The following is a 24320-nucleotide window of genomic DNA, read 5'->3' as shown; positions in this document are numbered from 1 at the left end:
AATTATTTATAAAGTGTCTCTGCTGGTTTCTCTTAGTATGTGTTAGACCTCAAAATATAGTCTTCTGATAAAGTCACATACTTAAGAATAGATGGAGTCTCCTGAATGTCCTAACTCTCTTAAATTTAACTACCAGGCTAATTTAGTTTCTCAACTGTTAATTTACCTGCATGCCAATTTCCTCAAAACATATATATTTTTTCAAGTTGCATATTGTATTTTAGTAAACAGCGTTGTGAATTTTCAGTACATTTGATTTTATAACCATTTTGTGCGTTAAAGGGGTTTGTTCTAGCACAGTAAACTGGTAACACTAGAAATAATTCTTTATCTACAAACAGCAAATTGGTAAAACCAATATCAATATAAGCTTCCTACTGCCTCATTCATAAGATAGTGGAAACCGTGTCTAAATGAATTTGTATGTTCAGTCATCCTGCCATCTGTCTGCACTTCAGAGATGCTATCTATGCACCTGTATGTACAGTACTCCTTGTTAAGGAATCTAATAATTAGCCTTACCTGTCCCCGCATCACAGACATTTGGTTTTCAAAAGTAGCCTTGTCAAATCCTTTATCCGTCTTTACTCAAAGTAAATAATAAAAAAAATGAGTTATTTTCAGACTTTTTAAAAATTACATTTCTTAGGAACTAAGTAACCAATAGTTTTTATCCCAAAAAACATAACTGCACTATAAAAATTTAAGCATATGTTTGAGACCAACTAAAATCAGAAAGTATATTTCAGCTACAAAACAGCAAACGTTATTGCTTGGGAAGGCAGACTGACAGTACTTAGACACTTAAAAGGATACTGTCAACATAAAAGAAATTCCAAGTCTTAAGTCTTCTCTGTGGATTTGCAGCCCTGTTTTCAAATATTTCTCTATGTAGAAGAGCCACAGAAAGAGAACTACAGACAGGAAACAGCAAAAGGTAGCTAACCAAAGCAATGCATATGTGCACAAAGTAAAAGAAGACAGTTCCCCTATTTTTTCCATTATAATATTAAGGACTACCTCTAACAGCTAATAACATTTCTAATAAAAGTACAAAATTTCTGTAAAAAATATCACTTTAAGGCTTTACAGGATTATAGCAACGGGCAAGATTACAAACTAAATACCAGGGGTGTGCAAAGCAAGCAGTATTCGATTTGGATTCGGCCCAATTTGGGGGACAGTGATTCAATTCACCGATTCAGATCACTGTCCAAAAATCGATTTGGCTGAATCTGAAGATTCGATTCCGATTCGGAGAATCAGTGATTCGGCCACAGACACAGATTGAAATGTTTTTGCTATGTACCACAACATACGAGGTGCGGCTCGTAAACAACGAGATGCTGGGGCAGATGGAGCATCCCACAGGAGTACCCGGGGGGGGGGGGGGGGGGGAGGGGTGTCCCACTTCTGGGTCTGCCACCAAGAGGGTGGAGGACCCCCCCCCACGCTCCCACTGGATGCTCCATCTGCCCCATCATCTCAGTGTTCACAAGCCGCACCTGGTACCTTGAGGTACATAGAAAAAAACCATAAATCTCTGTCTATTGTTGAATCTCTCCAAACTGAATCGGAGGCTTTGATTCGGGTCTCCTGATTCAATTCAGATTTGGAGATTCGGCCACCAAACTGAGCCAAATCTCCTCCAAATCAAGTCAGTAACCGAAGGTTCACACAGCCTTACTAAACTTGATCTGAGCCTTCAGGAGACAGAGAAGCAATTTCTACCTTTCTACCTTTCCACTCAAGTCTGACCTACAGGGGCTTCCTGTAAAGGACAAGGAAACACCCCAGGCTCCACACCCATTAAATTCTCAGCACTAATGTATTACAACAAAAATGCCAAAGATGATACTGGTATTTTGAACACATTGGGGTCAGATAAATACAAAATTACATTAACAAACATGTTTCAGGACCACTGTTCTTCAAATAAATGCATGTATATAATTGCAAGCTGTGTGTTGTACTGAATGGCCCCTCTCCTCTTGGCCCTGGGTCCTCAGGAACATTCAGCGTGTAAGATACGAATTTATGAATTCTAATACTAATGCAAGTTGCCCTTATCAAGATTTTAATTGTATGAGGAATATTTCTAATAAACAGAGTAAAAGGAGGCCTACATACACATATATACTGCAGAACACAATTTGACGCGTTAGGCATCTGTAAATCCATTCTTGAATAGATTCCAGATTTTAAATGTCACTTTGAAGACAAATAAAATAAGATTTAAAATACCTGAAGCTACATTGAATGAAGCACTTTTCCCAAGCTACAGAAATTTATTCAAAGTAAGTATTGACAGGCATCTTAAAGTGACAAATTTATACTGATGCTTACTTAACTTTAATTGATAATATAAACACACATTAAAAGGCTATTAAAGCTCATTTCTAGCCATTTCACTTTCCTTACACAATGATTCAGTGAAAAACATTTATATATCCTCTACTATTTGTATCCTAGCACTGGAGCTAAAGTAGTATCGCAGGGAAAAACAGTTGTTTAAGTTTTCCTTCCATGTTCAAGTTAACTGTTAAAATCACTGGAGTAGCTATTTTACTAGTCGGAGGACTCACCTTAAATAATTCATAAAGATCTTCACAAAGATCCTGTACAAAGTTCATGTCAGAAATGCGAGGGAGAATTAAATCTCTGGTCTCTTGGGAGAAAGGAACTTTTGCTTGAGAAAGCCACGCCCAATGAAATGGATCTAATTGAAAAAAAATTGTTGAATTTCTTGATTATCAATAGGAAGAAATTAGAGTTTCTAGTACTCTCCAGTCAAAATAACCTTCAATTAGCTATCACATTCTAAATCATTTGGTAACTTAACTGCTAGCTGACAGAAGTTATATTCACATGAACCTTACTCCCAATTTGTTTGCTATTGTTACATTCATTGTTTGGCCAGAATTACAAGTTAAAAACGATGGCCACAAAGGCTTCAACTTTTCATGAAGTACAAAAGAAATTAAAACGTATTTATAGTAATAAATATTTAATTGAAGAAATAAGGCTGGAAAAGTATCATTAAAATACGGAACGCAATATATACCAGTGACTGGCTGCCTTTTAAGGCTGCAGGCCTGACTGACCCAATTCAGGTCAGAGGGAGCCAGGTGCTAGGACCCAGCCACTACCACCACTTTTGCCTGTCCTTGGCATAGGGAAGGCACCTACAGCTAGCACTTTTCCCCAGGGCTACATGGGAAAGTAACTGATGTCAAAGCCCTGTATCAAAGGCTGGATCAAATGGCCAGCCCAGAGGTTGCCAACCCCTACCACTGACTGGCAAAGCAGAGACTTTCCTCCATCAGTCATAAGTATGCAATTTGTGCATGAGCGATATAGCATCTGCAACAAAATAAGCTTTTCAGATATTTGACTCCTAGGTGGGGTGCACCAAGAATTTTATTGGCCGATATCAATAGCCGATTATTCATCAGGTATGTCGGCTGATACCGATCCAGTAATTTATTTACAGGAGCACAGCTGGGCAGTATGGGGAGCAGTGCCTTGCAGGTAAGTCTGTGGAGGGGAAGGGGTATGGGGGAGCCAATTATGGTCCCCATGGTGAGGGAGGGAGTGGGGCAGAGGCAGGGACTAGAGCTGGGTGGGGGGTGCTGCCCAGCAAGGGTGGTGACACAGGGTGCCTATGTAGAGCTAGCTGGCAGGCAGCCCCTGCAAAGAGGCACCCTACGATCCAGCCAGTTGGGAAGCAGCACATGGAGAACTTTCTTGCAGTAAGTGATATTTTCTTGCGCTCTATGCTACCTTTTTTTCCTGTGGGGGTGTCTTTTGCTACTGGGAAATCCCAGTAGCAAATTTTGCCCCAGCACTGCAAATTAGCAACACTGCACAAAGTTTAAATGTGCAATGTGTGCGGTTTGTGGTACCTCAAAATGTGCCTGCATGTGTGGACATAGCCCTGTTCTTCAATTTATTCAGATTTTGTCCCCCACCCCAAGTAGCTTGAATAATTAAAAAAAAAGATATAATACTAACAAATCTTTTCTTAATGTATTAAGCTGTAAAGTCAACACCTTTATAAAAGCAAAATGTTATGTTCTTGATATAGTAGGGCTTTAGGTTAAAAAGACAGAAGCTCTGAACACCAAAACTAAAGATTTTGAAGTATACCAAGATGAATGTTTAGTTTGACAAGTACTGCATTAATCTTTTCCAACTCCAGCAGAGAGTTCCAATGCTGCTTACATGAGGAGATTTATAACCAGTTATACTGAACCAAAAAAATTGTAATCCTCTTTAACTTTAGTGTACCTCTACATTTCACTCACAGAATTTACTGCAGCTTAATGACAGATGAGCTAGTTCCAGTCACAGTGGCAGTTTAGCCTCAACTGCATGAAGCTTATTTACCCTACTTCTCAGCAGGGTGAACTGGACCATGCTGAGCCAGTGGTCTATCTTCAGTTACACAATTAGTTCCCTGTAAAGCAGTGGTGGTCAGCCTACAGCTGGCAGGCTAGATCTGGCCCACGGAGCCCTATCATCTAGCCTGCAGTGCTCTCCATAGTTCAGAAACTTGACAGCAAGGGAGCAGTAGCAGCTCTGTGAGCCTTGAGTTGGTTTGGGCCTGAGCAGCCCACAGCTGTATCAGGCAGGCAAACCCACAGCTGAACCACCTGCACACCAGCCCCAGACCCCAACCCCATGCTGGAATCACACCATGCCTCTCATCCAGCTTGCAGGGTCAGATAAATTAAGTATCATTTCAGTAACTCTAGCTTGGTGCTCTCAACACTGTACTGGAGGTAGTCACAACTACAGTACTGTGAAACTAAAGGTGCATCTATATTTAGTCTGTTCAGGCTTTTAACTAAAAATTACCTTAACCTCTACATCACAGAAATGCAATATATATGCCACTTTCTGAGCCAAGTAGGTAGGCAGCTGCCTCTGTCAGATGCTGCCAGTGCTAGAAGCCAAAGGTCCAATCCTGATGGCCCCCTCTACTCTTTTTGGTACCCCACCCTACCAATTCCAGGGCTCTTTTGTTGTTAGCCATCTCCCTTCTCCACCTTCCCGCCATCAAGCACCAGCCATGTTTGGGTGTCAAAAGGGAGAAGTAACTAAAGGAGAGAAAAATAAGGAAGGAGGATGGGGGGAGGAAGTTAAAAGAGGTCGGGGGTGGGGGGAGAGAACAACAATAATTCAGAAATATAATATAAATCAATAAAAGTTGACAGCTGCCTATAGCACCTGAGATTCCCAGGTGGGTTTTGCCAGGCCCAGTGCTATTTAGCTTCCAAGATTGAAGTAGGCACCACAAGCACCAAGCAGGGGGAAGAAAAAGGGAGGCAGGGGTTAACAACTTAACTTTGAGTTTAAAAACTGAGTTTAAAGCTTTGGAGCTTTAACAACTTAAAGCTGTTGAAGAGGAGAAAAAAAATGACTACAGTGAAACGGTCTTCAAGAAGTAATCTAAGAATGCCAATTTAATAGTTACTTTTTTTAATAGTTAAAAATAAAACAGATTAAAGAACATAATACTCACATGCTCTCCACTCATCAGGATGTTTAAAGGGAAAAGCTAAACCATTGTCAATTGCAGCAATTTTAATAATAGATTCTTTACTAGTAGTCCAATGGATATCCTGGGGGGGAAGTATTTCCAAATTAGTAATGATTTATACACACAGAAATATTTAAAAAATGCATTAAGAGTTTGAAAATAGAGTTGTGTTAGTGACCCACTACAGTGCCTAATTAGTGACAACACTATGGTTTTACTCTGTAAAGAGTCAAAACATTATGTGAAAGTACCCAAAAATCAAGCCAGAACGTAGGCAGTTAAGGTTTGCCTACACTTTCCCGTAAATGTGTCACCAAAATAGACACATCAAGACAACCAGAAGACCTAATGTAAATATAAAAGCAAAACTGCACCCCCAAAATAGAGGAACAGAGTATAATGGACCTAAGGGACTGTGTTTTTATACAAGTGGACAACTATTATTATAAAACATGTGCTGAAAAACCTTCCTATTTATTAATATAAAGGTAATCCCCACTGTTATAATCAGATCAATCAAATTGAATTCAATCCTAGAGGCATACCTATACATTTGTTCTGAATTACTGCAATATCAGAATCAGATTCCTAGATAAGGAATACTATACAACTAATTACTTCAGCCTGTAAAAAAAGCTCAAAATTATGCCTTGACATTAATTTTTAAAAACATAGTTTTTCCTTACCTTATCCGATAGGTCAATTCCATCAGCTTCTTTTTCATATCTAACTAACCAATTATCATTGCCCCTGTCTTTAAAAGGGAGAGTATATATGTGATATTTGTAAAACAATTTTTCAAAATAGTGTATAACAATTTCAATTAAACTGAAAATATTTGCTAAGAGATCCAACAAAAAATATCACCTAAATATGTTTCCAACATGAAATCTCATTTAGATTCTGTAGAATTTGTGGTATTAGACCATAAAATGGGATTGGAAAGATGATTAAAAAGTTTTTATGAAACTTTTTCCCATTTTGAATTGAACTGTGTAATCCTGGCTTGCATTCCCCCTAACCAGCTGAGCATACTGCACAATATCAAGGAGGACTGCAGAAATCACTTTGACCTATATAGTCAGAACCAACTGCATGTATGGGTTCTCTGTCAGTGGAAAACAGTTGTACTGGTGGCAGGATCAACCATAGATATTCAAAAATGAATCCCATTTGAAAACTTCGGCTAACCACCCAAAAAGGGGAAAATGACTCGTGCAAAATATCTGTGAAATAGGTAAATAAGGAAGTCATCTTCAATTCTGAAAAAAAAACTGTTGCTTCTTCTTTCATAGGGTCTGCTGGGTAGAAAAGGAACTGTGTTGCTACAGAAGGCTGTTGCTGGGCAAAAGAGGTCTTCTAGAGACTTGGAGGAGTATCCAGACACAATCTTTTTGTTGTTCTATAATAATTAAGTGGATGCTTTTTTTTTTTTTTTAAAAAAACATACTTTAAACATAGTCCTCTAATGAGTCCATAAACAGTAAGGTTTGAAGGTACTAGAGTTTAGCTACTGACTAGGTTAGCAGACTATAGTAGAGGCTCACAAGCACTAGAGTCTTATCCTAAAACTTTCTACCCTCAGTCTGCTTCTCCCCTTTTGAATGTGCTTCATCTGTATAGACACTGAAGACAGGAAAGGAAAAGGAAACTACAGAAAGAGGGTATGAAAAAGACCAACAGCAAAGGAGGGGACATCTACATTGATAGACTTTTGTACTCAATAAGGAAACTGACCCTCCTACATATTCAAGTACAGGGCTACACAGAAGCACAGTTGCACAGTAGGAGTCATGGGAGGCCATATTTCCCAGCTCTCTTTCAGTGCCTGACAATACTGAACACCAGTTCTTTAGCAAGAAGTACACTTAGGCTGCTTTATACTTCCACTCAATAGAAGTATCTGACAACAATGGCTTCTCTTTCAAAATCCAGTATCCTTCAGACCTTAGAACATGAGAAGTAGAACGTGAAGGCACGGGTTCTGCCAGACATCCGATTTCCCTTAATGACTTCAGAAGTGAAGCCAGACAACAGCACTCATTAAAACAAAAGCCCACACTTCATCTCTTAACTTATGTTTGACTTAATACATATTGCTCTTACCTCTCAATAGTTCTTCCAAAAAGGAAAAAATTAAACAAAAAAATAAGTTGCTTATGTAGCTACTGTGATACTTAATAAGTTTTAAAGACTGCTGAAGCTAAAATACTTCACATGCTCACATAAAAAAATTCTAGCCTGCAGTCTTTGGAAAAGCAAACAAAACATATTTAGAAGAAGGTTACATTCAATCAGCTCTATTTATTATTTCTGTCTCAAGCAAATAGATATAAAGTAAGTGATAGTCTGATAAGTACCTGTATTTCTGATGACGTAATCCAAGGTAACCAATCTCTCAAACTGTGACTGAAATTGTTTCCTAGTATTCTCAGGTAAAGGATCAGTTTCAAATTTCCTAAGCCAGTACTCAGCTTCCTTATATCCCTCAACAAACAGTTGGAAGGAGCCAACCTGAAATTTCAAAAACCTGATTTAGAGAATATTCTCAAGTAGATTAAGTTTAAAAGTGAACTGAAAAAGCTGATGAGATCTTTATAAGTTCTGAACTCAAGAATTAAACACATTGCTTCCTGCAGACAGCTATAAAAACTACGTTTTTTTTCTAGAAAGTTCAGAGTAATTACCACGCTCCAGCAGATTCAATTAACTGAGTCTGCTCTGACACGCTGTAGTTACAGTACACCAGAACAGCCTCCCTGCACATGTATAGGAGCCCATTGAGTCTGGAGAAGAAAAAAACAAAAACAAAAAAAAAACCAACCAAAAAAAACACACACCTGGGAGGGCTCTATATGTGGGGGAGAAGCACAGAGAAAGTTTGAAAGGATGAAAGACTTTACTTTGTTTGAGAAAAGGCTGCACTTACAAACCCATATGTGGGTTCATATGATTCTTCCAGGGGGAGACTGCAAAACATTTATCCTATGGACAGAAGTTCTTGGGCACCTGCATGTTGCAGCTGAGTCATAAGTCTGTGCTTTTGCTTGACTTACAAAAGAACACTGCAGGAAGATTTGGTGAATGCAAGAAAAGAATGTTGTTCTTATGGGATTTTGCTTAGAAAGGCAGGAGACAGTAAAAGAAGGAACACGCTGAGGGACATAAAATAAGGAATCAAAATAAAGAAAACAATGATTGAAAGAAAGATTGAAAGGCTTGGGGCAGATATAAGAGGGTACAACAAGAAAGAGGCACAGGAAGAACAGCACAGTATAAAAAAAGATATTGAGAGAAGACAGACAAGGCAGAGAAAGGTAACTTATAGGAAGGAAAAGGGCATAAGCAAAGAACAAATGTAAAAAGAGACAATGCTTTTAAGGGAGAAATGTAAGTGTTCTTCCTTAACAGAAAAATATAGATGTACAATGATGTAATAGAGCTATTAAAAAAAATTATCAACAAATGGGATAAATTTTGCCACTTGGACCAAAGTTTGTATACAGCTACCCTTTCACTTGCTGTTGGTCTTCTGATTGAAGAAATCTTGAGGCAGTGAAGTTACTTACAAATGCCCTGGCTTTGATCCAGCGTGCACAGACACAGGCAGTAAAAAAAAAAAAAAAAATCAACAAACTCTGACAAATCATCTTAGAAGAGCTTACCTTAGGAGGTAATCCAATCCGATGAAATTTTTTAGCAACTTTTGGCACTTTTTCTAAAGCATATTTTTTGCCTCTTGATTTTGCACGATCTATTGCATTGTAGTTAAAAGTCTCACTGACAAGCCAGACAACCTTAAAATACAAAGTTAAAAGCTTGGGACTGCCTTTTATTTTGATTTTAATTATAGATGTATAATAAAGTACATTACCAATTGCTATAGATAAGTCAAGACAACAGAATGCTTCTCGAACCCACACACTGAATGGGGTGAATACACATACAATATTGTGGCTGAACATGTAAATGCACACTGGACAGAATGTTCTAAATTAATTGTTCTTACATAGATCCCTGCTTGCCAGTGTGCAATAATTTTGTATTACTATTACATACAAGAATCTATGTTGGGTTGACAAAGTCAGGCATCTGGAAGTTAGACAATGCCAGAATTAAGACTACTAAAGCAGCCCTGATTGTCCTTTTGGCTCATTAGTCTTCAAATTTCATGATAAATACTATTCCTTCCCATAGATCCCCGAGTCTCATTTACTGCATAGGTTGTGGAACAAACTAGGAACTAATCAAGCCATGAATGAGAATGTTTGGCTGCAGAACTCTTACCTCCAGTAGTCTGACATACTGCAGTGAATGACAGGACGGCACTAAAAACATGACACTATGCCTAAAGAAGCTGAATGCTGAACTGGAGAATTGGATATTATCACCATCTCTGCTTCAGAAATCCTATATGATGCCAAAGTCATCACTTAGACAACATACATAAGTTCAGTTTCTACCAGGAGAACTGCCACTCTCCCAGTAGAAAACAAAAGTGTTCAAGAGCAAAAAATGGCAGCTCAGAGAAAAACCCAGGAACAATTAGGGTTAAAATAGCTTCTGGGAGAGTTTCTTCAGGGAAGTAATGTCTGCACACTTTCCCCTGCCTTAACTTCTGAAGACCAGGAGGAATGGAGCCAGAAGAAATGCTCCCATGACTGCCTGAGATGAGGTCACCACAATCTGGAGGTGTGGTGAGCAGCTGCTCCCCACCTCCCATCTGCTGGAGGGGAGGGGAAGAGCTGCCCCAGCTCTCTCACACAGGAGTTGCCAATGTGAGAAGCAGGCAGGGGCTTTGTGCCAAGCCACTCCCTCTGCTTGGCTCCCAGAGTACAAAGAACAAGACTATTTTCCTGCCAGGGAGAACAGGGAGCATTGCCACCATGGGAGAATGCCACTCTCCTGCTAATCAGCTGCTTGGAGGCAGTCTCACGGGGCTGGAATCCTCCCAGGGGTATCTGCAGCATCTGGTGTATTTCAGCAGCTGCCAAATTCCACTTGACAGCCTGCCATGCCCCCTTTCCAGGCAGAGGAAAGAACTGGCTGTCAATTAATGGACTATCATATGAGCAGATCTGGCTTACAAAGCAGCTTTCTAATGCCTCCTGCCTGGAGAGCTTGTCTGTGAAGCTCTCCAGCAAGGGGGTCAGATTATTTATACAATAATACCTTCAATGTACACTTTAGTTTGCTATTTCATTTACACATGGCATTTTAAAATATATATACACTTCATACAAAGGAACCATGTAAAACAGTCAGTTTACTAACTGTTGTACAGTGACTATTCTTAACAGCAAATACAGAGTAAAGTGTTTCTCTACCATGTAGATAAAAGAAAAATCTGTTAAATTCAGCCCAACTCCTGGGCTATTTTTCTGTTAGAAGAAATGAGCATCTGCACACAGTCCTAAACCAAGCTGTTAAGCATCAGCCACTACTTGTGTGCTTTTCATTTTGTAGGCACTGATTAAAATTCATAGGGTAGGAATGCTGAATTGCCACGAAGGAGAACATTTAAATTTTTTTATCCTTTCCAATTTTCTAGATGTCTTATTTTTATTGTTCTATTCTTATCTATGTATTTTTTAAATGTGGTGGCCAGAATTGGACCCAGGTGAGACTTCAGGTGAGTGCCCCAGGTGAGACTTCACCAACAATGAATGCTAGTGTTTTCAAGTACTAACACTATTGTGAGGACCTTTTAAAAATGCATGAAGTAAATATTAATTTTGTAATCAATGCAGGATCTGTATGGCATGTATTAAGTAATGGTTCATGGACAACATCAGTTTTGACATTTCCTAACTTGTCAGTGCTTGATTTCATAATCTTAATGCTTTTAACAGTTTTTTTAGTACCACTTATCTGCAGCTGAAAAAGGCAATTCAGGTAGGTGAAATCTCTCAGAAATCATACTGATCACTCATACTGAGACATAAGAAGTACATGGACCTTATACCAATATCACCACTGAAACTTTGGAGTACTTTTACCAATAGTAGGTAACCATCTCTTAAGTACGACTAGAGGGGGTGAGATGTGCACTAGATTGCAGTTGTTTGCTGAAAGCAAAGGAATGCAGAGAGAGTTTCCGGAGGGGAACATGAGTTAGTGCCACTGTGCCCCCAGCATCCTCCATCTCCCAAGTTGCTATTATTTAACCCTGTTACAATGGCTCAAATAATCCACATTCACTATTCTTATCCCAACACCGATTCATTTTTTCCCCATTTGGGATAGAACAAATACAATCAGTTTAATTCTAGACTGCATGTATTTTGCATCTCTGGGTACATCTACACATGTTCCTATGGCACTGTTGTAGTGGCTAAAAATAACCGTGCACACAGCACAGTAACATCACCACAGTGACACACTATACTGAGGGAGCACATCACTCACTATGGTGACATAGCTGCAGCATCATGGTTTTTGCCCACAGATGCTACACTGCTCACATTGCTATGGTGATGTAGCAGCATGTGTAGACACGTCCTCTAAGTGCTAGCATGTTAGGTAGTATAAATTTTACCTTAGTTTTTGGTACAACTCCTAGTCCCAACTTGTTATCCACAAGAGAGGCACCAGCTTCTGAAAGGTATCCCTGATTAGGAACAAGGCAGCCTCTGCCAAAGCAGCAAGGACAACAAATCTTGTGGAAGTATTTGGTCCATTTTGGATTCAAATGACCATAAGGCTCTTCAGATTTTGGTTTGAATACTCCAATAGTTTTCTATGGAAAAAAATGCAAAATTTAAGTCATATGCAGAGAATAATACCAAGTGCAAGAATTTTTCAAGTTGACACGGAAAATTCAGTTTCAAATTTAAAGTAGTTTGCTATCAGTAAATGTAGTCTGCTTTACAGCTATTTATTTTTGCCTAAACAATTACATTTCTCATCTTCATTCATAAATTACAGAAACAAATGGCTTGTTTAGAAATGCCATGGATTGAAAGTAAAACTCTTGATCATAGAAGTTTGGGATTTTATTTACATTAAAAAGGGACTGTTGTTTTATAATCTAAATGAAGTTAAGAGTATTATCAGCTGTCACACACAGCTGTTAAAAAACCCACGCATCTTTCCTCTCAGTTCTAGTCAGATTTTTTTTTTTTTATACACACTATCATCTCCCCATTAATCTGTTAAAAACATATATGCAACTATACCAAGAAAAAGGGCAAAATGTGCTAAATACCTACCTAACAGATGTGGGGATTTTTTTAGGTAATATTTTATTGACCCAACTGCATAGTATATTAGTCTTTTATAGACATGTTGGATATTGTTTTTGGCTACAGTAAACTTCACATTAAGATCAGTGAGTTTTTTTTAAAATTTGGTTACATCTCTAATAAGCTGATGTACATCTCTTGTACAGATGCTTCAGATTCAGTTGCTGAAAATTTGGCAGTGCCTCCAACTGCCAGTTCATTCATTTTGAAGACACAAAAAGCTTAGAATGATGTACCTATTATATAAACTGTAAGATTGTTTGTTATCTTTTAACAGTAAATGTAAAAGTAGTCTGACAGATTATTTCTAAATTTCAGGAAATCTGTAAGCATATTCATTAGGGACAATTTTTAACTCCGCTACATAAAGCAACATCGAGCACTAAAAAAACAAAACAAAACTGAAATGAACATAGATACTAACTTATATGAATGTGCCTAATGCCAATATTTCCTCAGAGCATGTTTCAACTAACAGCTTTCTGACCATCTTTTGGTAAACTTAAAGTAGGCGTTCAACTCTAGCACCCACCTCCCCCATGTAGCAGAGCTGTTCTTAATCAAAAATGGATAAGCTTCCCAAGGGACAAATGCATCTTCCCTTAGCATTGCTGGGCCTGATCTTTTAATTCAAAATAGATTTTCACTGAGACTCTTACCAGACAAATCAGCTGGTGATTTACAGATGTATTTGTGATTTATACAACACTACTTATTTTCAAAACAAAAGGGCCTACTAGATACTAAAAATGTCTATTGGATCTCTAGAAGACACTAGGAGAGGAAATTTACAGGCTCTGGGGAAAAAAAGGTGGAACACTACAATAGGATACGTTAAACTTGCAAACAAAATAGTTCAAGTTTCCATTTACCTGTAAAAACTTTGAATTATTCCTTTAAACTATCTACCAACCAGACTCCCTCAAATACTCCCTCAAAGTAGGGGGAGGTGGGAAAGAGGATAGAAGTATTTGGTTTGTTTCATAGTAGCTAGGGTCAGGAGGGACCTGAACAGATCATCTAGCCTGACCCCTGCCACAGGCAGGAATGAATGCTGGGTTCACAAGACCCCAGACAGGTGATTATCCAACCTCCTCTTGAATTTGCCCAAGGTAGGGGCAAGGACCACTTCCCTGGGAAGTTGGTTCCAGATTTTGGCCACCCTAACTGTAAAATAGTGCCTTCTGATCCCTAACCTAAACCTATTCTCCATCAGCTTATTACCATTGTTCCTTGTCACCCCAGGTGGTGCTGGGGAGAAAAGGGCTCCGCCTATTTGCTGTTGATCTCCCCTGGTGAGTTTGTAGGCAGCCACCAGGTCCCCCCTCAGCCTCCTCCAGCACCAGGTCAGATGTGCTAATGCCACCTTCTTCAAACTGTGACAATGTGTCTTTGAAAATAGAGACCTTCAGAAATCAACAAATGTCCTGATTTACAAAGCTGTTGTGCTGGCCACACTCTTCTACTGCAGTGAAACCTGGACCATCTACCAACTCCACATCAAGACTCTCAAGAGCTTTCACCAGTGGTGCTTGTGTCAAATCCTGGGGATCAAGTGGGAGGACTGCTGGACCACTGCGAGCATCCTCCATGAAGCTGCATCCACCAGAATTGAAGCCTTGCTCTTGAGAAATCAACTCTGATGGACAGGCCACTGTGACTGGATTTTCAAAAATTGCCTCCCTCACCAGATTCTCTTTTCCCAGCTCTCCATTGGCCAATGCTCAAAGGGCAGTCAAAGGAAATGGTACAAAGACACACTCAAGGTCTCCCTCAAGGACAGAAGCATTGACACCAATGGCTGGGAGGAGCAAGCTGCTGACCATATGGTGTGGTGCCACCTGGTCCACCAAGGCGCACACCACTTTGAGGCCCAACAACTCTATACCAAGGCGGAACGGCGGCGATGGAGGAAGCAGAAGGAGGCCAACCCAGGGCTGCAAATCCCACTTCCCCACCAACAACATGCCCCCATTGCCAAAGAATGTATATATCCAGAATCAGGCTCCTCAGTCACCTGAGGACCCATCAAGCCTGACTCCGAGAAACTGCTGATGACAATCTCATGTTATAGAATAGTATAGTATGTGACCCCAGTGTCTTAGACTGTGTGTATCCATTGATAGATGGGACCTCTTTCCCCTATGGTACAGCATCCCTCTCACATATTGTAGTATACCTCTGTCACTGTGCTTAAGTCTTGCTGGGATGATGTACTCTCTCTCAGATACTATTGGGTTCCTGTTCCATGCACTGTACTCTGCTAACAGTTTGGAGGTGGAGCTCAGTTCTGAAAGCTGCTCCTCTCTGTGCTGTGGAGCTTCAGTTCATTAATGCAACGATGTCACCCCTTCGCCCAAGAAGTATTCTGACCTCTACGTTCTGGATGCCTGCCTGACTCTGTACGCCATTTCTGTCCAGTAATCATGCACATTATTCAACAGAATTGAGCACTGGAATGAGAAAGGAGGAGGGTGTTGGCTTAGAAATGATATTTAAAGGTCTGTTTTTTTTGGCGGGGAGGGGGGATTGACTTATAGGTATAGATATATATATTATAAGGGTTTAAGATGGGTTTGTTTGTATAAAGACTGAACTTTGCTTTGGAGGACTGGCTGAGGAGGTCCTCATGGAGCAGAGCCTCCTGAGACAAAGTCAGCAGGCTAAGTGATTCACACGCATCCCTGTAAATTAAAAAAAAAGAAGCTATATATAGCCTTGTCCTGAAGTCATTAACAAATGTATCTCTTTCATAGGACTGTTAGCTACAAAAAATGGATACATTTGACAATCAGAAACACAGCCAATTGTATTTTAAGCTGCCACTTACATCTAGGCTGCTTAGAAATTCCAGTAAAACACCAGTTGCAAAACTAGCTTAAATTTCTTCATACCCTATAATTTTCTTTAGAAATTACATCATAAAATGTAGATTTGCACTACTTAGAAAAATAAGGGCAACTGCTTGATTACAGGACTGGACATGTCCTGCTCTAAGTAACATCACAAAACAAACACTAATTATAACCTGCATAAGCAAATCCAGGCAGAGTAGGATAATGATGGATTATTTTGTATATTACCATAGGCCATGTCAAAAGGCAACAGAAACCTGTGAAATCAGCTACACTGTGGTGTACTTCTGAAACAGAAGCAGCAGTGACACTCAGCCTGCCAGTATGTACATATAGCAGTTTCCCATGGGAATATTGCCTACAGTAGATCAACTCCTGCACTGAATTTTAAAAAATGTGTTTGTGAAAAGTCCTAGCAGATATACATAAAAAAACCAAACTATATTGACTAGCCCTAATTCAGTTCAAGTTTCAATCAGATTTTACTATTTATCCATGTAGCAGTAACTTTTCAAATGGTATCTCTATGCTACTGCTCTCCTGTGTACTGTAAAAAAAAAAAAAAAAATCCTTACAGTGGGTAGCAGTAAGTTTGGATGTGAAAATGTACAATGTGTCAAAGGTCAGAAAGAAAAGTAAAATTACAACGCCAAAACCAGTCTGTCCAACAGAGTTTTTAACTAAATTTATAAACAATTAATGTTTAATTCAATATGCCACCAGATTAATATACTGTAAACAGTACACAGCATTTCATCTTGCAGAGGTTTTACTCTGACATTCTTTTTCCTGGAAGTTTCAGGTTACTTCTCTGTAGGATGAACTGGATGCCTACATGCAACACTGATCTGTTAATGTTAATCTAACCACTCTTTTTTTTTTTTTTTTTTTAAAGTACTGCAGAGGATTAACCAGTGTGTACCTGCCTTACAAGCAGCTACCACCACTTGCTGTATGCCTGTTGCTACATGTATCCACTCTGCTGAAGTAGTACAGGACTGGCCAACAGATTTGGGCATGTGCATATACCCTGTGGCACAGGTAGCCTCTGTGTATGCCAAGCAGCAGACCAGGGAGGGAGCAAGCAGCCGTGGCAGATAGCATTGGGAGCAGAAAACAGAGCAGCAGATTGGGCAGGGAGCACAGGGCAGGAAACAGAAAGCATGGCAGCTGATCAGGCAGAAAAAGGAGGATCAAAAGGGAGGACATGGAGCTAATTGTGACATGCCTGCCAAAAAAGTTGCCCCCCTACTGTGGTAGTACATGCAATAGCCTCAGTCTCCCCAGAGTAACTGAAACCTGATAAATACAGATTTTGGCAAGTCAGCAACGGTTATGATGCAAACTCAGATATCACTTTGAATCGCCTGACTGTCAAATGTGTTTTTGTAACCAACTGAACTTTTAGCATGGACAAAGCCAAAATAGTTTGTTAAAACACTTGAGCAGAAACAAAAAGGCAGCACTAGTTGATTAGTAGGACTAGAGGACCACTACTTATTTGAATTGCTCTTATTCCACTCGTGCTTTTAATTGTGAATGTATAATGCCAAAATTCTTAGGTTGTAAGTACTGCATAAATATAATACTATTGCAACAAAATGTATATTGCACTGATTTGTTTTGAAAATTGGAATTACTAGCTTTACAGTAAGAAAAAACAAAAACCTAAAAAATACTAGACTTAAAGAGAATACAAACAGGTCAACTAACATTATCAATCTAGCAGCAACAGCTCAGAACATTTTTTGATGATCTAGAAACCAAATGTCCTTCTCATATCCCCAGACAGTGGTGCTACATTTGGAAGTTCTACCCATACAAGGAAAACAGCTGAACACAGTCTACCAAATGCATTCTTTGCCATTTTTTTTTTTTAAAGGGACAAATAAGACCATCCAGACGACCCAAACAGAAACAGGCCAGTAGAAAACTGAAAAGCAGCACAGAACAGAAGGGTGGTGGGGGGAGAAGGGCAGGTACAAGAATACCACATAAACACTATCAGGGGCGTTTTGGCTGTAGCCATGTTGTCTAAGGACATAGATAGACAAGGTTCTTTGGGTAAATGTGATATCTTTTATTAAACCAACTAAGTATTATAGTTTCCTTCCTCTGGATAGCACAAAGTGGATATCTAAATTTAGATTACTCAAGAAATATCTTTGTCCCCTATTGTCCTACAAATCAGCTTAAGCCACTTCTTTACTGATCTTTGGAAAGTTACTGTTAAACTCTAGGGAAAGAGCTGGTTCAAGGATTATCACAGCAATTCTCAATTAGTGTGCTCTGAGATCCCTATAAGGGTGCTGTGAAGTGTCACAAAACATGAATACTGTTTGGGGTGCGAACACCTACCCGTGATTCACAAGATAAGCCCTGAGATGCCAAACAGCAGTCCAGTGTCAAAAACATTCTGACCTTCTATGGTCCAAGTTCTCTACAACAGGACTATTTTATTATAATTATCCGCAGTCAAGAAATGAGCAAAAAAGAAAATGCCAGCTTCTAGAAGGGGCCTGGAGTCTAACACGATTGAGAACCATTGGATCATTCTCTTTCCATCTATTAACAGGGGCTTCTTGGACTATGCAATACAAAGGATTTGCTTTCTTACCCGCTGCTTCATACCAGCTGAGTTCAAAAGTTCTTCGCTTTTTTGTACTATTCTGAGAAATCAGGCTTTAACTTAAGTGTGCAATGAAGTTGCACTGATGACGGGTAGTGAACTATGTAACTAAGATTACATTGTAGTCAAAATGGTATTAATGTACCCTGTGAATAGCATGCATTTTATCAGCCTACATGTCAATGGCCTGACATGCCACAACAACAACTTTAGCCTCATTCACATTTCTCTCTGTTTGTGCCCGAAAGCTTGCAAAGAACATTTTTTCCAACTATTTAGTTGGTTTAATAAAAGGCATCACATCTCCCCAAAAAACCTTGTCTGCCAAAGTTTGAGCGAAGCACCAGTGTTGCTCAGTTTTACAGAATTCTTCAGGTTAGACCTGCAGCTTAATGTTTGGAGTCTGCTAACCATGTCACTCTCCATATTGGTTCTACTGACTAGACAAATTACCTAACGATTATGGGCTCCTAACTCTTCTAAAACTCCAGAAAACTGAATATTCAGAATCAGGGTATCATCATCTGTTCTGTATAATACAATGCCCAATGCATAGGAGTTTAGTAAAAATATTTTAAACAGCAATCCAAGTACCTTTCTCATTCACAACAGTAAGTTACGTTAGAGATTGTAGAACTGGGGGAGAATTGCTGAAAAACAATCAGATTTGGCTTGTATATCGCTACCATTACCTACCCATTAAATATTTTAGCACAGACGTGATCCACTGAAAAAAGCATGATGGCAGTTTTAACACAGTGCCTTACAGTTTCACTTCCGGAAACACAAAGAAAGTAAAACAGATATTTTCAGCTTACCAACAGTAAAAGGAAGACGACTTGCCTGGCAACACATTAGCAAGACTATGATGCAACTCCAACAAGCTAAAACGCTTGGAAAGCACAGAACAAGAAACTGAACACTTACCCGATTGCTTCTTTCCCAACACAAGAAGAGGATTTATTTATTCACCCTACCCACAGGAAAGGAGAAAGCAACTCACTGAACCAGATTGATGTGGGGTGGTGTAACACCCCATTGCTTGTTTGAAACTGGATTTGAAAGCAGCTGGGGGGAGGGAGGGTGTAGAGAAAAGGAAAATGAACTCTAACCTTAGATACTGAGTAAGAGTAAAATAAAATATCCTGACCTGTAACTATGAAATAGAAAGTAGAAGTCTTCCCATAACCATGTTGCAAAAAAAAGGGGAAAAGTATAAATAAAAGTAGATTAAAATAAATGTAAAATTAATGCTTCCAGCCTATCAATTAAAAAAAAAAATCACTACTGGAATCATGAATTTAAAAACCAAGGTGCCTGGCAGAAATAATATCCTCAATGTACAATACAGTTTGTTCTTTCATTTTGCCTCAAATTTTATATATACAATTCATACACAGGAACCGCGTAAAAAATAGTAAATTTATAAAAAACTTGTTGTACAGTGGCTATTCTAAACAGCAAAACAGGGTATATCATCTCTCTCTGTACCATGTGGATTAAAAAAACAGTTAAATTCAAACTAACTATAAATACTGACATGAAAATAATCATAATAAAGCAGATTGTCTACAGAAGAAGGGGTCAGACTCGATCTATTGAGGTCCCTTCCGACCCTAACATCTATGAATCTATGAAAGAAATAGCACCAAGGTTAACCACCACTCCCGCCTTTATCTCCACATCAAGCCAAACAGCAGCATTTCTAGGTACCCAAGGTAAAAAAAATTCATCTACAGAATAGATTTTTACTGGGTCTTTCCAATAGGGAGCAGATAAAGCAACTATCCTCAAAGCTTGAAAACAAAAAATCTATTTCCATCAGAAAATGCCATTCCTAGTATACTTAAATACAACATCTAAGATTCATGTAACCAAAAGAAACAAAAGATATTTACTACTACCAAGTCCATTCTTATTTGCCTTTCTGTAGCAACAGGGGGCATCAATTACAAATGCAGGCATGCTTGAGCTTTGTATTATATAAATAGAAAACGTGGAAACTTTTCAGAGCCACAAGCTTGTTTTTTCCTTCAGAGTAAATCCCATTTCTTTAAGGAAAAAGTCACCTTTTTTTTTTTTTTTTTTTTATAAAAACTTTGGTGAGTAAAGTTAGGCCCCTTTGTGGCTAGAGCACTTCATCCCACCATGCGCAAAAGTCCTGTCTTCCAACTATACCTATATTTTCAGTTTCGTGGAAGTGTGAAGTAACCCTGAAAAAAATGCTAATTACCTTGGCTTAAGTTCCAACGTACATCATCTCAAGGAAAAAAGTGTGAGAAAGACATTCAAAAACAAACAGGGGGGTGTGAAGTAACCCTGAAAGAAATGCTAATTATCTGGCTTAAGTTCCAACGTACATCATCTCGAGGAAAAAAGTGTGAGAAAGACATTCAAAAACAAACAGGGGGGACTACTGCCACTGCTGGCCTGCTGAGCAACCCTTGCAAAGCCAGCAGGCCAAGGTACTTAAGGGAGCCAACCCCTGCCCCAGCCCTGGAACAATCTGTGGGCAAGGCAAGAGCCCCTGCCTGCCTGTACACAAATGCCAGGAGCTTGGGGAATAAGCAGGAGGAACTCGTGTCCTGCTTAATGCAAATAATTACAATATGATAGGGATAATGGAGACCTGGTGGGACTCGACCTATGACTGGACCAAGGGTATAGCTGGCTATACCTTGTACAGGAGAGATCGAGTAGATAAAAGGGGCAGGGGTGTAGCTCTCTATGTTAAGGAAAGCTATGCGTCCCTGAAAGCTGATGTTGGCGACCAGGGTGGACGACTGGAGACTTTCTGGGTTAAAATCTGTGGGGAACATGGCACAACGGTGGGAGTCTATTACAGACAGACCTCCCACCCAAAGTCAAGAGCTTGACCAGGAATTCGCCCAGGAACTGGCTGAGGCCACATGCTCCAGGACCATGGCTGTCATGGGGGACTTCAACTACCCAGACATCTCGTGGGAGGATCACTCAGCAAAATCCAAGCAGTAGCAAAGCTTCCTACCGTGCGTGGATGACCTCTACCTGACTCAAGAAGTCTACGGGCCAACGAGAGGTAAAGCGCTGCTCAACCTGGTACTGGGGATGACCTAATCGGTGAACTAGTGATGGATGGAAAGCTGGGTGACAGCGACCATGAGCTGATTACCTTCACCATCCGCTGTAAAGCTGGCAAGTCAGTCAGCAACACTGAAGTCCTTGATTTCGGGAAAGCAGACTTTGACAAGCTCAGGAGGCTTGTCAGTGAAGCCCTAAGGGACCACGACCCCAGGGGGAAGGGAGTCCAGGAAGACTGGCTGCTCCTCAAGGGAGCGATCCTCAGTGCACAAGCTAATTTGATTCCATCTTGGAGGAAAGGCAGCAAGAGGGCACAGCAGCCCCCCTGGCTCTCCAGGGATCTAGCAGACCTCCTGAGGCTAAAAACAAAGGCCTACAAAGGATGAAGGATAGGATTCACCTCCAACGAGGAATATTCTGCACTGGTCTGGTCCTGCAGGGAGCAAACCAGGAAAGCCAAGGCTTCAACTTAACTCCAGCTAGCTTCGAGCATCAAGGACAATAAAAAGTCCTTTTTCAGATATGTGGGGAGCCGGAGGAAAAGCAAGGATAACATTGGACCCCTGCTGAACCAGATGGGACAACTAACAATTGATGCCCAGGAAAAAGCCAATCTATTAAATGGATACTTTGCGCTGGTCTTTCATCAGTCCCATGGGGTGCCCATGCCCACTACAAGGACAGGGCAGTCCGGGTAAGGGAGATCCCTTGCCCTCCATCAACGCTGACCTCGTGAAGGAACACCTTGAGAGGCTGGATACCTTCAAGTCAGCTGGCCCTGACAATCTACACCCCAGGGTACTCAAGGAGATGGCGAGCATCATAACCCAGCCTCTAGTACAGATCTTTGAGAACTCCTGGCGCTCTGGTGTAGTGCCCAAAGACTGGAAGAAGGCCAATGTGGTACCCATCTTCAAGAAAGGGAGGAAAGTGGATCCAGCAAGCTACAGGCCCATCAGGCTGACTTCTATCTTGGGGAAGATCTTAGAAAAGTTTATTAAGGAGGCCATCCTTAATGGACTGGCCGATGCCAACATCCTGAGGGATAGCCAGCATTGGTCAAGCAAGACCTACCCGCAACACACCCATCTCATTTCCTTTTATGACCAAGTGACCTATCACCTGGACAAGGGAGAAGCGATTGATGGCATATATCTTGACTTCAGAAAAGCCTTCAATTTGGTATCCCATGATAACCTCTTGGCGAAACTGGCCAATTGTGGCCTTGGGTCCACCACGATCCGCTGGATGGGAAATTGGCTCCGTGGTCAGACCCAGAGGGTGGTGGTTGATGGAAGTCAGTCGTCATGGTGCCCTGTGACCAGTGGGGTCCCCCAAGGCTCTGTCCAGTTTTGGGCTCCACAATTCAGAAAGGAAGTAGAGAAGCTTGAGAGAGTCCAGAGAAGAGCCACGCGCATGATCACAGGTCAGGTAAACAGACCTTACAGCTAACAGGCTGAGAGTTATGGGGCTTTTTAGCCTGGAAAAGCGCAGGCTCAGGGGTGATCCGATGGCCACCCATAAGTTTATCAGGGGTGACCACTAGTATCTGGGAGAACGATTGTTCAACAGAGCACCCCAAGGGATGATGAGGTCGAATGGTTATAAACTACTGCAAGACCGTTTCAGGCTGGACATAAGGAAGAACTTCTTTACTGTCCAAGCCCCCAAGGTCTGGAATAGCCTGCCATCGGAGGTGGTTCAAGCACCTTACAGAGTAAATTGGATGCTTATCTTGCTGGGATCCTATGACCCCAGCTGACTTCCTGCCCTTTGGGCAGGGGGCTGGACTTGATGATCTTCCGAGGTCCCTTCCAGTCCTAATGTCTATGAAATCTATGAAACTTCCAAACTGAGAAAATAATGATGAAAAACAAGAACCTTCAAGCTGATCTTCTCGCAACAAAATTAATAGTTATCCTGTTTCAGCCTTCCCCAGCTATGTACCAATGAAAATCAACAGCTGACCCACGAGTCGACATGCATGATGATCTCGTGGGGAACCTGCGAGTACACAGTAACTTGGGAGATAATGACCATCACTTGGTAGAGTTCACTATCCAGCAAAAGGTGGGAAAAATATCCAATGAGGCTAAAATGTTAGACTTCAGAAGGGCCAACTTCAGTAAACTTAGAGAGCTAGTTAATGAGGTGGCAGAATTCAAGAGCATCGAGCAAATGGGGGTCCAAGAGGGTTGCAGGTTTCTCAAGGGAGTGATCCTTGAGGCACAAAAGGAATCTATCCCTTTATGCAAGAAAGGGGGTAAGGGGATAAAAAAGCCCCCCTGGCTGAACAGAGAACTCCAGAAAAGACTGGGGGCAAAGGAAGAGATTTATAGGCAGTGGAAGCAGGAGGCAGCTACCAAGAAGGACTACACCTCCCTGACGTGCTATTGCAGGGAATCAGTTAGGCAGGCCAAGGCAGGACTGGCTACAACAATTAAAGACAATAAAAAGTCCTTCTATAGATACATAGCGAGCAAAAGGAAGGTGCAGAGTAACACAGGGCCCCTGCAGGACAAATCAGGAGAAGGCCTTTGGCATAGTTTCGCATCCTATTCTCATAGGAAAACTAGCAGGCTGTGGAGTTGATGCTTACAGTCAGATGGGTGGCCAACTGGCTTAGGGACCGCACCCAGAGGGTGGTAATGGATGGGTCATTCTCAGCCTGGAAGGAGATGGGGAGTGGGGTCCCGCAGGGTTCAATCCTTGGACCGGTGTTATTAAATATCTTCATCAACGATTTGGATGAGGGTGTGGAGAGCACCCTCTCCAAGTTCACAGATGATACCAAGTTATGGGGCAAAGTTAGTACACCGGAGGGCAGGGAGCAGATACCGGCTGATCTAGACAGGTTGGATCAATGGGCAGAACAAAATAGGATGCAATTCAACAAAGATAAATGTAAGGTACTCCACCTAGGGCAGAGGGATCCCCAGCACACCTATAGGTTGGGGGATGACCTCCTCAGCAGCTGAGGGATCTTG

At 40.7% G+C, this 24320-nt stretch overlaps 1 protein-coding gene across 2 annotated transcripts in view; it reads right to left on the bottom strand.

Annotated features, from left to right (window-relative positions):
• The window catches only part of PI4K2B (phosphatidylinositol 4-kinase type 2 beta), a 40877-nt gene that overhangs the window by 5312 nt on the left and 11245 nt on the right, over positions 1-24320 (bottom strand). For both annotated transcript variants that reach the window (XM_006260430.4, XM_059721614.1), the window contains 7 exons: positions 12084-12284; positions 9211-9342; positions 7906-8059; positions 6232-6299; positions 5528-5627; positions 2586-2719; positions 523-582 (listed from right to left, as the gene is read on the bottom strand). In XM_006260430.4, the coding sequence (XP_006260492.3) occupies positions 523-582; positions 2586-2719; positions 5528-5627; positions 6232-6299; positions 7906-8059; positions 9211-9342; positions 12084-12284 (849 nt within the window). The remainder of the gene's footprint in view (positions 1-522; positions 583-2585; positions 2720-5527; positions 5628-6231; positions 6300-7905; positions 8060-9210; positions 9343-12083; positions 12285-24320) is intronic.

This window comes from Alligator mississippiensis, chromosome 2, assembly GCF_030867095.1.
Source record: "Alligator mississippiensis isolate rAllMis1 chromosome 2, rAllMis1, whole genome shotgun sequence".
NCBI classification, from domain to species: Eukaryota; Metazoa; Chordata; order Crocodylia; family Alligatoridae; genus Alligator; species Alligator mississippiensis.
This window is presented reverse-complemented; position numbering and strand designations above follow the sequence as displayed.